The sequence below is a fragment of the Pteropus alecto genome, unplaced genomic scaffold (genome assembly GCF_000325575.1).
Source record: "Pteropus alecto unplaced genomic scaffold, ASM32557v1 scaffold121, whole genome shotgun sequence".
Taxonomy (NCBI): Eukaryota; Metazoa; Chordata; class Mammalia; order Chiroptera; family Pteropodidae; genus Pteropus; species Pteropus alecto.
This window is the reverse complement of record NW_006434369.1, coordinates 9,579,001-9,599,240: the sequence shown is the minus strand read 5'-3', so window position 1 is coordinate 9,599,240 and position 20,240 is coordinate 9,579,001. Positions and strand designations below refer to the sequence as shown.

Genomic DNA, 20,240 nt, shown 5'->3' with positions numbered 1-20,240 from the left:
GAGAAGCAGGGCTTTTTAAAAAGATTTTTATTAAAATGTAGCTAACATATAATATTATATTAGTTTCAGGTATACACTATAGTTATTCAACATTCATATACCTAGAGAAGTGATCACCATGATAAGTCCAGCAATCATCTGACACTACAATGCTATCACAATATTATTGACTATATTCCCTATGCTGTACATTATATCCCCATGACTTATTTGTTTTATACCTGGAAATTTAAACCTTTTATTCCCCTTCACCTTCCTCCCCTTTAAAAATTTCAATTATAATTGACATTAAAGATTATTTTATATTACTTTCAGGTGTATAGCACAGTGGTTAGACATTTATGTAATTTACAAAGTGATCCTCCTGAATAGTCTAGCACCCACCCAGTACTATACATAATTATTACCATATTATTGACTATATTCCCTGTGCTTTATTTTATATCTCCATTACTATTTCATAATTACCAATCTTTACTTTTTAATTTCATCACCTTTTTCACCTGGCCCCTCAAATCCCATCCCATTTGGCAACCATCAGCATATTCCCTGCATCTATGAGTCTGCTTCCATTTTGTTCATTCATTTGTTTTGTTCTTTAGAGTCCACACGTAAATAGGATCATATGGTATTTGTCTTTCTGTGTTTGACTTATTTTACTTAGCATAGTACCTTCCAGGTTCATACATGTTGTTGCAAATGGCAAGATTCCATCCTTTTTTATGGCTGAATAATATTTCATTGTATATAAGTACTGCTTTTTTAAATATTTTTTTTATTTTTCAATTACAGTTGAGAGACAATATTATATTAGTTTCAAGTGTACGACATAGAGGTTAGACATTTATATAACTTACAAAATGATCACCCTGGTGAATCTAGTACCATCTGACACCACACTTAGTTATTAAAATATTGCCTATATTCCTCATGCTATACTTTATATCTCCATGACTATTTTTTAACTACCAATTTGTACTTCTTAATCCCTTCTCTTTTTTCATACATCTTCAAACTCCCTCCCATCTGGCAACTGTCAAAATGTTCTCTGTATCTATGAGCTTGTTTCTGTTTTGCTTGGTTGTAAAATACCAAACAAAACATGTAAATATTTTGTTCTTTAGATTCCACATGTAAATAAAATCATGTGGCATTTGTCTTTCTCTGACTTATTCCACTCAGCGTAATACCCTCTAGGTCTACCCATGTTGGTGCAGATGGAAAGATTTTATTCTTTTTTATTCTATTATACATATGTACTACCTATTATTTATCTATTAATCTGTTGATTGATACCCAGGTTGCCTCCATATCTTGACTATTGTAAATAATGCTTCAATGAACATATGGATTCACATATCTCTTTGAAGTAGAGTTTTGGGTTTCCTCAGATAAATATCCAGAAATGGGATTACTGGATCTTCTTTCTCTCTTATTAGAGTCTTTGTTTTAAAGTCTATTTTGTCTGGTATAAGTATTACTACCCCAGCTTTTTGTTTGTTTGTTTCCATGGTCATGAAATATCTTTTTCTATTCCTTTACTTTCAGTCTCTGTGTGCCTTTCAATCTGAAGTGAGTCTCTTGTAGGCAACATATGTAAAAGTCTTGTTTTCTTATCTGTTAAGCCACCCTATCTTTTGATTGGAGCATTTAATCCATTTATATTTAAAGTAATTGTTGATAGATATGTTGTTATTGCCATTTATTATTCATATTTTTAATCTTTTTTCCCCCCTTCTTCTTAAAGAAGTCCTGCTAATATTTCTCGTAATACTGGTTTAATGTTGATGAACTCCTTCAGCTTTTTCTTGTCTGGGAAGCTTTTTACCTGTCCTTTGATTCTAAAGGATAGTTTTGCTGGGTGGAGTAATCTCAGTTACAGGTTCTTTCTTTCCACCACTTTGAATATTTCATGTCAGTTCCTTCTGGCCAGCAGATGGCTGCTACCTGCACTGAGCTTGAGGTACTTCAAGAGGCCAAGCCACGAACCAAGGCTAGCTACCACTAGTGCCAGGCTTGGGGCTGCTCAGCAAAAAGTACAGGGCATGCGGAGGGCAGATGCTTTTTCGTGTGTGTTTTGCAAACCTTTGAGAGATTTTCAGAAAGTCCACAGCATGAGCCAAAACAGGCCATTTATATGAAAAAGTAACTGGAAGTGGCTTGGGTGGGCCTGTAAGTATGGTAGGGTGCGGTCTTGGGGAATCATTAGGGCAAGGTAAACTGTGTTAGCCAGGTCAATGGAGACTTAGATGGTGCCTGCCTTCATCTGCACTCCAGGAGTGGGGAAGGCTCAATAAAAAAACAATGGATTCTGCCAGCACTTCTGTTTGGTCGAAAGCTGCCCCTATAGCCCTCTCCCTGAAGCCAGACAATTCAATTTTTCCCCATGTATTTAGTATTTTTAGAGCTGCTGCCCCAGCCCTGGTGCTCAGAGCAAGTGCTTCTGTCAGCAATAAGTCGTGCATGTGCCCTTAAAGAGAAACCCCTGGGATTCCCGTAGCCTTCTGTCTCACTCCATCTCACTCATCCACAATCTTTGCTGGTTTTCACACTTCTCTCCCCAGCACTGGAACCCCAGGTTGGGGAGCCTAATGTGGGGCTGGGATCTCTCACTCCTCAGGGAGAACTTCCGAAGGCAAGATATCACTCCCGAGTTTTAACCACCACACATGGGGGTGCAACCAAACTGTTCTGCATCTCTGCCCCTTATACCAGTCTCAATGTGGCTTTTTCTGTATATCTTTAATTGTAGTACTTCTGTTCAGCTAGATTTCATGTGATTCTCTATGATGGTTATTCTGTAGTTTAATTGTAATTTTGATGTGATCGTAAGAGGAGGCAGGCACAGCATTTACCTACTCTACCATCTTTCTACCACTTCTTCTTTATCCACTTGTCTATTGATGGACACTTAGGTTGCTTCCATATCTTGGCTATTATAAATAGCACTTCAGTGAACACAGGGTGCATAAACCTTTTCAAATTAGTGTTTTGATTTTCTTTGGATAAATACCCAGAAGTGGAATTGCTGGAATTAATTTCTTGATGAATCTCTAAATTGTTTTTCATAGTGGCTGCGCCAATTCACAATCCCACCAACAGTGCACGAGAGTTCCCTTTTTTCCAGACCCTCATTTGTTGTTTGTTGTTTGTTGATCTATTGATGCTGGCCATTCTGACAGGTGTGAGGTGATAGCTCGTTGTGGCTTTAATTTGCATTTCTCTAATGATAAGTGACATTGAGCATCTTTTCATATGTCTATTAGCCATCTGTGCGTCTTCTTTGGAGAAATGTCTATTCAGGGCCTCTGCCCATTTTTTAATTGGATTGTTAGTTTTTTTGATGTTAAGTTGTGTGAATTCTTTATAAATTTGGGGTATTAACTCCTTTTGGATATATCATTGGCAAATACCTTCTCCCATTCAGTAGGTTGTCTTTCCATTTTGTTGATGCTTTCCTTTGCTATGCGAAAACTTTTCAGTATGATGTAGTTTTGTTTGTTTATTTTTTCTGTCTTCTTTGCGTGAGGCAACATGTCAGAAAAAATATTACTAAGAGCAATGTCAAAGAGTTTACTGCCTATGTTTTCTTCAAGGAGTTTTATAGTTTTGGATGTTATATCTAAGTCATTAATCCATTTTGAGTCTATTCTTGTATATGGTGTAAGAAAGTGATCTAGTTTCCAGTTTCTTTCTTTTTTTGTTTTGCATGTATCTGTTCAGTTTTTCCAACACCATTTAATGAATAGACTGTCTTTACCTCATTTTATATGCTTGCCTTTTTTGTCATAGATTAATTGACCATATAAGCATGAGTTTATTTCTGGGCTCTTTATTCTGTTCCATTGATCTATGTCTGTTTTTATGCCACTACCATGCTGTTTTGATTACTGTAGTGTTGTTTGATATCAGGTATTGTGATACCACCAACTTTACTTTTCTTTCTAAAGATTACTGTGGCTATTCAGAATCTTTTATAATTCCATATAAATTTTAGGATTATTTGAGTTCTATGAAAAATGCTGTTGGTATTTTGATAGGGATTGCATTGAATCTATAAGTTGCTTTGGGAAATAAGAACATTTTAATGATGTTAATTCTTCCTATCCATGAACACAGTATATGCTTTTATTTATTTGTATCTTCTTCAGTTTTTTTCTTCAATATCTTATAATTTTCTGAGTACAAGTCTTTGGTTAAATTTATTCCTCGGTATTTTTTTCATGCTATTATAAATGAAATTGTTTTCTTAATTTCTCTTTCTGATAATTCATTATTGGTGTATATAAATGCAACTGACTTCTGAACATTAATTTTATATGCTGTTACTTAACTGAATTCATTTATCAGTTCTAATAGTTTTTTGGTTGAATCTTTAAGGTTCTCTCTATGTAATATGAAGTCATTGGCAAATAATGACAGTTTTACTTCTTCCTTTCCTATTTGGATGCCTTTTATTTCTTTTTCTTGTCTGATTGCTATGGCTAGGACTTTCATTACTATGTGGAATAAAAGTGGTGAAAGCGGACATCCTTTGTCTTATTCCTGATCTTAAGGGAAACACATTTATCTTTTCATTGTTGAGTATGATAACTGTGAGTTTGTCATATATGGCCTTTATTATGTTAAGGTATGGTCCTTCTATTCCCATTCTGTTGAGAATCAGTAATCAGAAATGGATGCTGAATTTTGTCAAATGCTTTTTCTACATTTATTGATATGATCACATAATTTTTGTCCTTTGTTTTGTTTATGTGGTGAATCGCTTTAATTGATTTGTGGCTATCGAACCAACCTTGCATCCCAGCAATAAATCCCATTTGATTATGGTGTATGATCTTGTTAACATCTTGCTGAATTTGGTTTGCTGATATTTTGTTGAGGATTTTTGTGTCTATGTTCATCAGGGATATCAGCCTATAATTTTCTTGTAATGTCTTTGTCTTTGGAATCAGGGTAATGGTAGCCTCATAAAATGAAGTTGGGAGGCTTCCATCCTCTTGTCTTTTTGGAATAACTTGAGAAGGATAGGTGTTATTTTTTTTCTTTGAATGTTTGGTAAAATTCACCTGTAAAGACGTTTGGTCCAGGACTTTTGTTTGTTGGGATTTTTTTTTGATTACTGATTCAATTTCATTAGTAATTGGCTGAAGCACAGCCTTTTTAAAGGAGGTAAGGTCACTTAAAAACAAACCTTGGCCATTCTTAATGTTTTGCGTAAACCCATGGCTTCTAATCTAAGGCCTCATGGGTCACAGCAACACAGGGTTGAGGTTGGTTTAGAATTATGCTTGCATCAGAATCCATCTTATTCCTTAAAAGCTCTGCATTGGTGCAAAAAGGACATGACTCTGCTCTGAGAGTATGAGTCAGGCAAGTTCTTGAAACTGAAGAGCTTGTTCAATCAAGTTGGCTATTGGGGAACAACTTCTGAGGTCTGAACTCTGGGAAAGCTCTAGTCAGTCAGCCTCCTGCCATTCCTTGGGCTGAAGGTGTAGATGAGAGAGAATACGGAATTAGATTATGCCAGGAATAATCTAATTCCTCAAACCAGCAGCACTGACATCACCCAAAAGTTTGTTAGAAATGCCATACCTTAGCCCCACCACAGGCTATGGAATCAGAATCTTTGGGAATGGGGCCCAGAAATATGTTTTTTTAAACAACCTCTTTAGGTGATCCTTATATATGTTTAATTTCTAGAACCAGTGGGTAAGACATAAGTTTGTCACTTAATTCTACTTACTACTGAAAGGTATATGACTTTTTATTGAATTCTTGTTATGTGCTATCTACTGATCTAGGCTTTTAATTTATCATAACAACATTATGAGGTAAGTCCAATTATTATACCTGCTTCCAACCCATTTTATAGAATGAGGAAACTGAGGCATAGAAAGATGAACAAATCTGTCTAAAGTCTCACAGTTGGTAAATGTCAAGGTCAGAATTTGAAATGCAAGATCTGGTTCTTGAGCCAGACTTAAAAAAAAAAAAAGTATCAGGTTTCTAAAAACAGTTCAGATAAAGCACTGTGGGAAGTCATGAGAGAGAGAGAATTATCTCCAGGTGAGAGAATTAAAAATGACTTAAAAATACTGATGCATGATTTTCATTTACCCAGAGATTCTAATTTAATGGGTCTAAGGGTGTGGCCTAGGCAACAGAATTTTAAAAAATTATCACAGTAATTCTAATCAGGGCAGCTAAGGTTGAGAACCACTTGCCTAGAGGAACTTTTATTTGGAAATTGAGACCTGGCCTTCTCGGGAGAGGTAGAGCTGCAGAGATTCAGGGAGTTGAATCCTCCTGGTGGTTGCTAGAGAGAGGAAAAGAAAGAGGGAAGAGGAGAGAAGTTAGAAGTGAATGCTGAGGAAACTCCCTCATCTAAGGAAGGGGTAAGTGGGCAGCAAAGTACCAAAAAATAATCAGATGGTAGAAAACAAGGAATGTACAAGAAACTTGGTCCTTGAAGGAGAAAGCTTCAAGCCAGAGGAGGCATTCTAGGGAGGGGTGGGCACCAGTTTTAAATGTTATGAAGATGTTGCCACCCTAATACTTGTCATCAACTTTCAACATTTGGCCCCTCTGGCTGTAGAATTTGGAGTGCAATCTTTTGCAAATAGATGTTAAAAGTCTCCTCTTCTTCTCTTTCCCCCTACCCCAGCAGTTCTCACCTCATCTTGGTTTCACTTCCAGCTGTTCAAGCCAGGGCAGGCAGCTGCTTTAGTTAGGAAATGCAGGCATGGGGCCTGAAACTGGGTGAGGAGACCTGCACTATTCTATCAACAGAGCAATTAATCATCTACTGAGCACTGGGTGTCTGCCAGGTTTTCACTCTTTGGGGAGAGGCTGCCTCCACCTAGCATGCGAAGTCCATGTGACCACTTTCCCTAGTGAGAGCCTCCTAAAGTTATCATGAATCAAGCTCATCCTGATTCTCTCTTGCCTTTCCCAGTCACAGAATATGGAAATTGGATTGGGTAAATGAACACATAACTCCAAGCTTCCGTGGGTTTTCCCTCATCAATAAAAATTTGTTCTACACCACAAACTTGCCAGTTACTTCTCCCCCTCCACCTTTAGCTCATACATTATTTCATAGGCATATGCCACATTGTAAAGATGCCAACGTGTGTGTGTGTGTTGTGATAGCCTTGTCCCCGTTAACTTAATCTGCATTGACATGCCATCATCTGTATCAATAAAAAATATTTATGGAGTTCTCACATAGGAGCTCAAGAGGGAGGTGCTAGGGTGTAGCCAAGAGAAATAAATAGGCAAAAATTAGGGCATAGAAGAACCAGACAGCAGAGTTGAAGGGCAAAAAGGGGAGGTGTCATGAGCTCACTCAAAGATGCAGCTTCCTGGGGGGCCTAAAGGACAAGTTGGGATCAGTTCACCAAATGGGACAATGGCCTGCTCTTTCTCTAAGGACAAAACAATGAAATGTTTCTAAAACATGCACAGAAAGAACAGTGAAGGGAGAAAATGGTAGCTGTTATAAGGTGAATTGTGTCCCCCCACCTGAAAATTCATGTATTAAAGTTATAACCTCCAGTACCTCAGAATATGACTGTATGTGGAGATAGGGTCTTTACAAAGAAATATCAAGTTAAAATGGAGTCAGTAGGGTGGACTCTAATCCAGTATGACTGGTATCTTTATAAGAAGAGGAGGTCAAGACACAGACATATACAGAGGGAAGACCGTGTGAGGTCATGGAGAGAAAATGGACATCTAAAAGCCAAGGAATGAAGCCCCAGGATAAACCAACCCTGCCAGCACTTTGATCTTGGACTTTTAGCCTCTAGAACCGTGAGAAATAAATTTCTGTTGTTTAAGCCATCCAGTCTGTGGTATTTTATCATCATAGTCCAAATAAACCAACACAGCAGCATTAAAATAAGATAGCAATAAATGGCCTTCTTTTAAGAATCATACAACAAAATTACTGCCATTTACATTTCTCAACTATTTTGTCTGCCTAGGAAAGCAGAGCTAATGCTATCTTCTTGATCAAGGCTTACTTCAGAGTTGTTGCTCTCTGATTTATCTTTTCTACCAGTTCTTCCCTAACTCTGTTTGCTCTTTGTGCCTTTTTCGGAAATGCTGCTGGTCTAACTTTGATAGATGTCTTTCATTTTTGTCACCAGCTGACAAACATACCACCTGGAAGAGCTGAATTTACATTTTTATAATGAATGCAATTTAAGAAACCATAGCTAAAGGATATTTAGTTTTTACATTCTTGTGTCTTCACAAAATTCACAAAAATCTTGAAATCACAGAAACTTAGTCTAAGTCATCGAGTTTATTTGCCTTTAAACCAGAACCATTTAAAACTATCTCAGGATATGAGATATTTTTCTATTTAAAAAATAATTCCAGAAAGGGAGATTCCACAAGTTTCCTGAGCAAAACATTACAACTCTTAGTAGATGACTCAAGTAATCCAGTGTCCAGCTCAGCACTTTGTGCCTGACTTGGACAGGCCAGGGTTTTCTTAGCTCTTGCCTTGGAAATGATGCAATACTTACACTGTGAGACTATTTCATAATAAAAGAGCAAATAGAGACTAATTGTGATGAGTATTTTATATTAGTGGCAGTGAGGGTGGTGGCATTTGGGGTAGGTAGAGGAAGACTTTGCCAAATATACCTGTATTATATGTATATACTATTTCAATCATCATTCGTAATGTTTTTAGCTTAGGTAAGAAAGTAGGATAAAAGAATTGGAAAAATATCATAGGAAAAGAAATGATAAAAATAGCACAAGCTAGAATGATGAGAAAAAAAAAGAGAACAAACCAAGGATATTGAGAGACAGGTTAGAACAGTGTAAGAATGCTTGGCTAGAATTATATAGCTGGTGACCGCTGGCGTCAGTGCAGCAGTAGGATGGCTATAGAGTAAATTCTTACAGGCAAGACGGGGTCCCTAGAAAGTGGCTCTTGCCAATTAGAACCATGTTCTGTTCATTTATACATGTAACCAATATTCACAGAATGCTTGTTGAGTGCCAGAAATTGTATTAGACATAATATAGGCCAGGGCAGGTTCCATGTTAATGTGTGTTGTTTTTTTAGGAAGACAAAGAAAGAGGAAGAGGAAGAGAAGGAGGAAGCTTTTTTTTATGTTTACTATTTTACATTATGTAGGTCAGATTCCTTGGGAAATGGAATCTGAGATTCTGAGGCCTTCCTGTAAGTGTTCATTGAGGGTGCACTTAGACCATTTGTGAGAGGGAGGGAAGGAAGAAGGGAACAGGACTTAGCAGCAGGAAAAACTAAAAGGCAATGCAGCTGCATGGAATCAGCTGTTCTCTGAAGGACCCCTGGAGCTGAGTGGGCCCTTTAGAGTTGTCTTGGAGCCTGGCCTTTGTACTGCAAGTCAATTAGCCATTGGATACAGCAATATCAGGGAGGGTCATAAGCCTTGGTCTAGGCAGTTCCCTTCTGCTGATCCCAGTTCTGGGACAGGAGCTCAGCTGTGTCATCAGAAGCCAGCCCTTCTCCCAGGAACTGGACAATGAATAGCTCAGTGCCGAGGAGGTAGGGGGATCTGGGTGCCACACCACTCTATCCACTATGTATGAGGAAATCGAGGCACAGAGAAATTAAGTAACTTACTCAAGGTCCCACAGCAAGTGAATGGTAGAGCCAGCATTCACACCCAGACCGTCTGGTTCCAGAAGCTAAGCCTTCAATTACTAATCTCTATGCTGTATATAAAAAACCTACCAAAATGCTGTCATGATTGGTCAATAAATTATAGCTATTTTATTTTGGGCTCTGGAGGTGATTATTCCCTTCTATCAGCCCTAATCCTTTCAGCTATCTGGGAGCTCAAAACGGTGGCTTTAAGTATTTTTGTAAAATTGTTAATACTATTTTTGACTCTGTTGAGTTTAAGAGTTCCACAGATTAATGCATTAACCTGATTATGAAAATTAAATGTTGGTCCCAAGTACTGAAGTGGGTCCTCTATTGTGAGCTCACTGTTCATGGTCTTCCTTGGAGTTTGGACCAACAGAACATCCTCAAGAATCTCTCTTCCCTGGTCCTGCTTTGCCACCCCTGAGGAGCTATGTAATGAAGTCTCTGTGATGAGGAGAAACAACATTTGTGGAAGACTCAGGCACTGGAAGCCTGAGCCAACACGAGTACCCTGAGGATGTCCACAGCACTGCCTTGTTATCACACCCAGCTTTGGGGACTTCTCACTCACTGCTCTCTGCTTGAGCCTGCAAACTCTATCTCCAGGACTGTCCCAGTGCTGAGGGCACCCACCTGGGCAGCTACAGCAGGGCAAGAAGTGTCTCCACAGGGGTTCTCCTCTAACAGAGAAGCTGGAGTATACAGCCTGCACAAGGAGATACTTGAGCAATGAAGCGGGTGGGTGACCCTTGCCTGGATCTATGACCCACCAATCAGGGTACTCAGTGAGGAGACCCATGTCTTACTAAATCATCCTCTCCTCTGTACAACCTCTACTCAAAGATAAAATGACTAGAGTTCATCACCACCCTCCCATGTTCTCTTTCCTTTGTCCACTGCTTACACCATTCTGAGTGCTTCTCACACATGAGATTATTTATCCCTCATGGCCACTCTGTGGTTATGAACTATTTTCATTTCTATTTGACAGATTTATTTCATTTCTATTTGACAGAAATGGAAAGTACAAAGAAATATCTAGCCCAGGGTCACAGAGCTAGTAGAAGTACCATCCCAGAGAGCTCATGACCCAAGAGCTCCTGCTTGTAACCAATGGGCACACTGCCTCTCCCTCCCAAGAGAGAATTGGCTGCCTCTTCCCAGGGGTCAATTTACTCTCTCATGAGGCAGAGACTCAGATCTCCCTTCTCCTTCTACTCTCCTTAGGCACTAGGCATGAATTGGTCACCATGACCAATTCTCAGTGACACCTCTCATACTCCATTTCACCTCACCCCTGCCACCAATCCTAAGTTTCTTCATTTTGAATTCCCTGGGACAACTTCAGAAGGAAATGAGGCATGCTCAGAATGCTGACTTCCACTAAGATGGACTTTGCTCTTAAAAGGGGGCATCACTGATATTCAGCCAAGTAGAGAGTAAAGCTGTTTTAAGGGGAGGGGTGGAAATTTCCTAGAAAGCAAGATGCGGGGGTACTGACCTCAACAAGGTTATGTAAAATAAATTTGAAGATGTTATAGCAAGTTATGACACTCTATAACTTTAGAAGTGCAGCCATTAACTAATCCATTCATTAACACTAATTAATCATTAGGAAACATAACCATTAATCACCCCAGTAGACCTCAAGAGCTAGAAATTTTAAGGCCCAACATTTTACCTTAAATAACATATTTGAAATCTATCCTTAAATTCATCCTCCGAAACACATTCAACCCATCTTCATCAATTGAAGAACTGTGTATAAAGTCATACTTTCAAGATGATACCTGACAGAACTGAAAAAGGAAACAGTCACAGGTAAGCCCCACATTACTCATTTCTAGGACCAGAATACATCAGAAGAGACTAATTGTCAAAAAAAGCTAAGTGCAAAAAAAGCTAAGGTCAAGTTCAATCAACATACCAAGTCACCTAGTTTTTATTATGGGGGTACTCTAGGCCAGCCAAAGTAGCAAATACAATTTAGAAGCATAGACTGTTAGGTCTGGCAAGGGCCTAGGGAACAAAATTCCTGTATTGGAGTCATTTACAAATAATTCGATTGGAATGTTAAGGTTCACGTGTAGGTGGAAATTAGAAAACAATACTATACAATACTAAACAATTTTTACAGAGATGATATAAAAATTCAGGGAAAGGAAAACGAATTGGGGCTGGAGTTGGTCAGCAGAGATTTTAAAGAGAATGTGGGATTTCAGGTGATCTACGAAAGTATCAAAGTAGTGGAGAGGCAGGTAGGCCTCTCGTTCAAGGGTAATGTGAACATGGCAATGACAGCAAGAAGCCTAGGAAGCAACACTGGAGAAGACACTGGCCTTCCTTAAGAAGAGGTCTGCCTTCAAGGGGAGAGGAGGATCTGAAGCCTGAGTAGGCAAGTTGAGCTATTAAATCAGGAGTTTGGAAATGGTTCCATAAGGTAGTAGGGAGCCACTGTAGTTCTTAAGTAACAGACCACACTTCTCAAGCAGGCTCATGATATTTAAAACAAAACTAAACCAAAAACAGTGCTTTGGGAAGATTAATCCGGAATCTGAGTGGTAGACAGATAGATTGATAATGAGAAGACAATAAAGAGATGATTTGGTCATCCAGATACAAATTAATAGAGCCTGCAATGAGAAGAGCAGTAAGATTAGGGAAAAAAAGATGAACATGGCAAAAGGAAAAATAGAGGATTTGATGGCTAATTAGTTAGGGAAGCACAAAGGAGATTAACACTAGGAAATAACAGTGTCTTTGACAAAATAATTGTCTTTTTTCATTCTTGGAAATATGAGGTTTCTAACCAAGCTAGAATTAAGTCAGAAAGCTGGTTCGTGGGAGTAGGTGATAAATCTGTTCTTAGCCATGCTTAGTATGAGGTGGGGTGCTGGATTTGGATTTGATTAGGCCATTAATCCCGCCTACAGACACCCCTCTCTTTTCATTGACCATTTTAAATATAAAGCCAACAGGTACGCAAAGCTGAGATTTTTACTGTATTATTTTAGCTCTACAAAAGAATTTCTTATTGTTCTGTTTTCATTTTTGTTTGTTTGTTTTTATCCCCATAAAATTCTATGATTGAAACAAGCCTTCACCTTGGTATTTTCAAACACATTAGAGCTGTATTCTGGGCTCAGATCTTTCAGACAAAATCAAATGACCAAAGAAAAAGAAGCAGAACCTCCAGGCCTGATTTGAACTTTCTGAATTTCCAACCCTTAGCATTTCAGAGTGTCACTTTCTCTGTTCATGTATAACCTCTGCTTAGAAGTATGATTCCAAAGGATTGGAATATTTTGTCCGGTTTCTGAAATGATATGTTTATATGGCACTCTGCATTTTAAAAATCTCAAACATTAATTTGCATCATCCCTAAAGGATATACTATTTTTAGCTTTTAATGCTAAAAATTATTTTACATGTTCCCAAAACATTTTTTAAAAATCTATTTCCCTCCCATTCATTCACACTTCATTCATCAGAATGCAGTCAGCCAGGCAGAAAGACAAGAAGGGATCAAGTCATATGATTGGTTTCTAAATAGTTGAAAATCTGTATTTGCCATTTGGTTGGGTGATTTGTCCTTAAAGATGGAATCTTGAGCCTATAAAAAATAGAAGTGGAATCTGAACATGGCAAAATATGTTTGCTTGTCTTAGATAAATCTGTTAGTCTGTGTGTGCTGTAAAATGGCATTATTCTTCCATTGGAAATTACACTTCCTACGCAACAGATGCCATTCTGCCTTTCTCACAGACTTCCTTAAGCAAAGTTCAAAATCTCTCTTCCATTTGTAGTCAATCTCATGGTGAAACCATTAATTTAGTCCCTCATTTGGAATCATCTGAGAAGAGCCCCCAGATAAGATTCTTTTGAAAACTCATTTAACAATTAGCCAACACAAAATGTAACTATCGATAACTTCTTAATTAGGCTTCTCAGAGCAAATTATCAAGTAAAAGAGAAAGCCAAAACTCAAAAACAATGAAGAAGAAAGACAAATAATGGAATTTTGCATTTAACAAAATTCAGAGGTAATATATGTAGAAGTACTGATATTATAGACACATAGACTGTTCTCAGAGATGTTCATATGGACTTACCAGATTAAGGAATGTCAAGTACTTCCACCGCTGGGCATTTGGAAAGATTTTGCGTTTCTGTGGATCCCGTCCTAGTTGAAAGATGTAATAATTGATGAAAATATACCAGCTCAAAACAAGGGAGTGATATATGCACGTAGAAGTCCTCGTCATGGCTAGCTTTGACAAGGGAACTGCGAATGTCTTAAGTAGCTTTCTTCTGGTGTCCTTCCCTTAGGTCAGAAGTGAAGTCCTACAGCAGGCTGGAGAGCTGTAAAACACGACCTCTGAGACTGAGTGTTCCAACAAAACTGAATTTTGCTTCCTATATAGATAGGCTCCCTTCCTGCTAAACTGGTGACAGGATTAGTGCTTGTTTTTAGATGTCTTGTTTAAATAATAGGTAATCTCAAGAGTTGCATAAAGGCAGCAATCAGTGCAAAAGATGCACGTGTTTGAGTGGGATGGGAGCATGGTTAAGTAACCTTATTATGAAGTACCAATAAACTCTGATGAAATACCGTCGTAGCTATATTCTCTTTTCTTTTCATTTGGTAGAACAAGGAAATGGCAAGAATATCTCTTGTGAAAATGAAGAGCAAGTTGATAAACCAAGAGGGAGAGATTGTGGGCATGTTTAGGACGTGGAAGAAGATAAGTAGAAAGGGAATGGGTATTGTAATCTTGCTCCTGAGATCTCCTAGGCCCTGTAAAATCTGAAACAACCTTTGATCCTTCAGGTAGCAGCCCCAAAGTTTCTTTTGTTTGTTTGTTTGTTTGTTTGTTTAGTTTTGTATCTATACCCTAGAGGACCCAAGTTTACCGGGGGCTGTCCTAGACACTTTATTTGAACAGGTGTTCTCTGCCCTGGAGGGAAGAAGCATAGCAAGTGATCTGTGGCCAAAACAAAAGCATAGAAAGAAGTGTGTGGTCCTGACCCCAACATACCTGAGTTGAGACATTGCTAGGAGAGAGTAGGGGTCTTTGCATTGCCTTGGAGAGGACAAGTATGTGCTTAGGCTGGGAAGAGTTTGAAGAACTGAGACCTGCCTCAAGCTGGAAAGAAGGGACCTGAGAGCTAAGGGTGTGACAACTTGTGACATCACCAGCTTGTTTCCCTGGGCAACTGACTCAGAAGGTTCTGAACAAATTCCTGAGAGAAATGTTCCCAATGCAGTTATAGAAGTTTGTTGGTGGTGTTCTCTGATGATTTAACCAGAGTTTACAAGTACTGGGAGGAAGAACTGCTGTCTGTACATAGAGGGCAAACAAACTCACAGTCAAGTATCGGAGACAGATATATAAACAAAAAATTACAGCACTGTAATAGAGGTACATATAACTTACTAATATAGCCTAGATTATCCTGCGAATTACTCTGTCATTCTAAATATACAGAAGATTGAGTTAAAGATGAATGCAGTGACTAAATTATGGGAAACACCAGACATCGTGTAAGAGAAGATGAGGATTAAAGTAATATCACTGAGCAAAGTAGTCATGGCCACTAACACAGATAACACTTTTGCCTGATGGAGATTATCATGCATTCCTAGACCAGTCGCAGAGTAATGAGATGCAAAGAGCAGGGGATCAAACCTGGGCTTGAGTCTATGGCATGACCTTGAGCTGATCAATCACCAGCCTCATTGGGATGTTAGTTCCTTTGAATGTGAAATGGGGCTCAAAGAATCTGGAGTGCTGATTGTCTCATTTCCTAAAGCCAGGACATCTACAGAGCTAAAGGAGCAATTGACCAGGGCCAGCCTCTGAAGAGACTGGAGAGAAGTCCCAAACCCACTTAGATACACCCACTCCCACATGTACCATGGAACCATCTATAGTGGAACGTATTGGAAGATCCTCCATAGTGATGGCTACAGGTAGCATAGTGGTGAGAAAGAAATAGGGATAGCAAAGACACAATTCTTAGGGTTACGGTGATAAAGTTTGAGGGAGTATAGTTATATTCTAGCACAAGAGAGAAGCCCCTCCAGCTGCTGATGCTAAACAAACAATTAACCAATAAATCCTAATTACTTTAAGTTCCAATACAAGACACGTTGGCAGGACTTATCTGTACTCCACTTACCCTCTTAACCTGCACAGAGCCATTCGAGATGGTTTATTCCCTTTAAAGCTGATATATAACTCCACAGCCCTTATAAGTTCTCTTGGCTTTGCCCACCCTTTGGTCAATAGTCCCATTATTAAATTCTCAGCAAATGAACTACTTTTCCTGCTGGAACTCTAACTGATGCAACCAATTAGACTGTGAGTTTCTCCAGGGGTGTCTGATATAACTCTGGGCACTATTCGTGGTAGCAGGTAACTTCCAGATGCTAATAAAGATATCTTCGCATGGATCAATTTTGGTATTGTGGTATTCTTAATATCTACCTAGGAGGTCTTTAACCCTTGGGTTTCCTGATTATTACCACCCTCATCATCCAGTGCTGTTTGTATTTCCCTGAAACCTCCACTGCCTCTGAACCAACATCGCCCTCACTATCTTCTAAAGTCCTCTTCCTGATAAAAGGTAGGTAATTCTGGAAACACTTAAATATAAGTGTATTCTCCAGTTGAAGCCAACATGAAAGGAGACTAGGATTTTCCTTCCAGTGGACTTTGCATCCCTTGTCCATTTGCTGTAAGTGTGGCTGAGAACTGAGTTAGAATGAAGCTCACCTGTTGGGTTGATGAGAACCTATGTGGGTTTCTAGTCACCAAAACAAGCCAACTCTGAGAGACACTGGGACCTATTTTTTTAGACTATGAGAACTTCCTGGTTCACCACTTTGCCTGTGCATTGGGAAACCTGATTCAGATCTGCCTTACACTTTGATCTCCAGCTTTGCTTTCACAGTGGAATGTAGTGTTCTTTGGTGATCTCAGACTCACCATGAGGAATAGGGTTCTCTGTTGATAGTTTTGAAGGTACATTTTCAGTTGGGAGATGAAAGAATGCTTCCTGTTCACAAGCATGAAATTGACTCATATTGTTTTAAAAGTTTAGAGCAGGAAAGAACCATATGAGGTCAGCTGACTCATCTTTTTTATATTTCCAGTGAGAAATTAAAGCTCAGAGAGGTTAAGGGACTTATCTAAAGTCACATAGCTATTGATGGAGGAGCCATGACCAGAACACGGATCTCTTTATCAATCAGTGCAGTAACCTTACACTATTTCTTGAATTACTCTGTTTTGTACCCAAGTTCTGAATTTCTCTTGCATGAATTCGTTTGCATATTATTTGATTTTATGAGGTCTGATGAATTTATTAAAGAGAAACTGTACTTAGGAACACTTTTGTTTAGACTGTCAGGTTTTACATGTTTTTTGAATACCCTGTTAATCAGAAATGCATACATTTTCTCATAAGAAAACTCAGATATTTTATATAGATATTCATATCTTATATTAATCAGCAAAATATTCAATGTTGACCACAAGCACATTCCATTTTCAAGCTTTTGAGTGTCTCGTGTGAATTCCTGCTTTCCTGGGAAATTTACCACAGAAAGAACAGCAGTTAATTCTGGTTATCTTGTTTTAGTAGTCTATAGAGACATGTGTGTTAGTCATGGATACTTGTATACATGAACTGCACTCTGATTTGCTGATTTTCTATCTAATAATTATATCATTTGCTAAAAGGCAGGGGGTGTTGCAGTCCCTAACAATAATTAATTATGAATTAGTCTATTTCTCCTTTCAGCTCTATCAGTTTTTGCTTTTTGTATTTGAGACTGTCATTTGGTGCATATACCTTTAAGATTACTATGCCCTCCTAGAGATGGATCTTTTATCATTATGTAATGTCTGTCTTTGTCTCTAGTAAGTTTCTTTGCTCAGATAAAGTCTACTTTGTCTGATATTTATATTTGTATCCCTTTTTTAAATCAATGCTTCAATGGTATATATTTTTCAATGCTTTTAAGGTCAATCTACCTATATCATTGAAAAGTGTCTTGTAAACAGTATAGTCGGGTTATTATTATTATTATTTTTTTAATCTACTGTGCCAATATCTGCCTTTTAATTGGTGTATTTAGGCCAATTTAGGACTATCTGCCTTTTAATTGGTGTATTAGGCCTTACATTTAAGGTTGTTATTGATATGTTGGGGCTTAAGTCTTTCATTTAATTATTTCCTATTTCCTGTATCTCTGTTTCTCCTTTCTTGCTTTTCTGAGTGTTACATGAACACTTTGGGGGATTCCATTTTGATTTATTTATGTTCTTGGCTGTATTTCTTTGTATAGTTTTCTTAGTGGTTGCATGGATATGATGATATACGTATGTGACTTTTTACAGTCTACTGGCATTAACATTTTACCACTTCAGATGAATTATGGATACCTTACTTCCATTTTAGTCCCTTTACCTTTCCTGGTTTTAACTATATTTCTGAGCATCAGATAATGTTACAATTTGTGTTCTAACGATTAAATATGATTTTTAAAGTTCATGAGAAGAGTTAGTCTATTGTATGTACCATATTTCTTTTCTTTACATTGTTCTTTCATCGTTTCCAATGATTCAGGTTTTCGTCTTTAATCATTGTCTTTCTGTTTGAATTACTTCCTTTTGCCATTCTTTAAGGGCAAGTCTGCAAACAACAAAATTCTTTTAAGTTTTACTTGATCTCAGAATATCTTTCTTTCCCTTTAGTTCTTGAAGAACAGTTTTGTAAGATTAAAATTCACCGTTGACAGTTCTTTTCTTTAAGCACTTGAAAAATGTTATGCAACTTCTAAATATTCTGGCTTCCATGGTTTTAGATGAGAAATGTGCTTTTATTTGAATTTGTGTTTCCCTATGGCTAATGTGTCATTGCTTTAAATACTTTTTGTATCTAGTTTTCAGAAGCTTAATTATGATATGTTGTGGCATGTATTTATTTATCATTTCTTTATCATATTTAGAGGTTACTCAGTTTCTTAAATCTGTAGATTTATATCTTTTGCCAAATATGAGAAATTTTCAGCCTTTATTATAATTTTTTAAAATATTTTTTCAATCCAACTCTTTTTCTGCTTTCCTCTGGGATTCTAAAATGAAATTTGGATCTTTTATTATTGTTGCACAGTTCCATGAGGCTCTGTTCATTTTTTTTCCAATCTATTTTCTCTCTGTTTTTCAGATGGAGTAAATTCTATTGATCTGTCCTGAAGTTCACTGTTCTATCCTCTGACATTTCCACTCGACTATTGAGCTCATCCAGAAAGATTTTTTTTTCTGTTATTGTATCTTTCAGTTTTATAATTTCTGTTTGCTTCTTTTTTATAACTTTATTTCTTTGTTGACATTTTCTATTTTTCATTTGTTTCAAGAGATCTGTAGCTGTTTATTGAATTACTTTTATAATAAATGCCTTAAAATCTTTGTCAAATAATTCCAATATCTGATTCACCTGTGTTGGTGTCAGTTGATTGTCTTTTTTCACTTAAGCTGTACTTTTCCTGGTTCTTGGTACAGTCGGTGATTTTCAGTTATAAAACCTAGATATTTTGAGATGATAGAGGCTCTGTTCATCCCTCTGGTGACCAAATCAAAGTTGTGATGGAAGAAATGAGCAACAACAAGGAAAATCTAAGAAGTCCAAGAAATCATCCTGCAATGGCAGAAGGTAGGAGAGGGTGAGGATGGGGGGCAGTGTTGAGCAGCTGAGTGAGATAGAGGCTGCTGCAGCAGCAGCAGCAGCAGCAGACGCCTCTTAAAAGGGTCGCATCCGTGAGCAGATTTTCGGATTTTTGCGGTGACAGACCTGCTCACTCTGAGCACCAAGGCCAATTTGGCTGTGCGCAGCAGGCACCAGGGACTTACAGGGAGATATCATCGGAGTGAGGGCCGAGGCGAGACTCACTCAGTACAGAAGTGCTGACAGTATCTATTGTTCCCTGTTGAGCCCTCCCTGCTCCCAGGGCATGGACACAGAGCCGCCACAGTAGTGACATCATCAAACTGGATAACAGAGGTCACTCCTCTCAGAGGATTCTTTGAAACTCTGCCTCCCCCAACTCGTAGCCCCACCCAAGCCACATCCAGTTATAGCCTCAGAGAGTCACGTGCGCCTTGCTGAGCAGTACCTAGACTCACACTGGAGACAGCTGGCCTCGGTTTCTGGTGTGGCCTTTTGAGGCAACTATAAGCACAGCATCTGTGGATTGCTTGTTGAATCTTGACAAGTGGCCCCGGAGGGGCATAGGCTCGGGCTAAATTTGGCCTGCAGCTGAACCCCTCTCAGGACTATGCCATTGGACACCTACTTCACAAATTCACACTAATAAGACTGGGAGACTTAGGAGCTTTGCTTAGTACATAGAAACAGACATGGAAAGGCAGTCAAAATGGGAAGACAAAGAAGCAGAAACCATATGAGAGAGCAGAGCAGAGATCCAGGAATAATGGAGTCAAGCAATCTAACAGATGCAGAGTTCAAAACACTGGTTATAAAGATGCTCAATGAACTTAGGGGAAGTGTA

The 20,240-nt window shown here is 38.3% G+C and overlaps 1 protein-coding gene across 1 annotated transcript in view; it reads right to left on the bottom strand.

Moving 5' to 3' along the window:
- Positions 1-20,240, bottom strand: part of ADTRP (androgen dependent TFPI regulating protein) — a 136,436-nt gene that overhangs the window by 50,997 nt on the left and 65,199 nt on the right. Inside the window, exon 2 of the mRNA XM_025044902.1 lies at positions 13,774-14,023. Coding sequence (XP_024900670.1) covers positions 13,774-13,926 — 153 coding nt within the window. The 5' untranslated portion in view covers positions 13,927-14,023. The remainder of the gene's footprint in view (positions 1-13,773; positions 14,024-20,240) is intronic.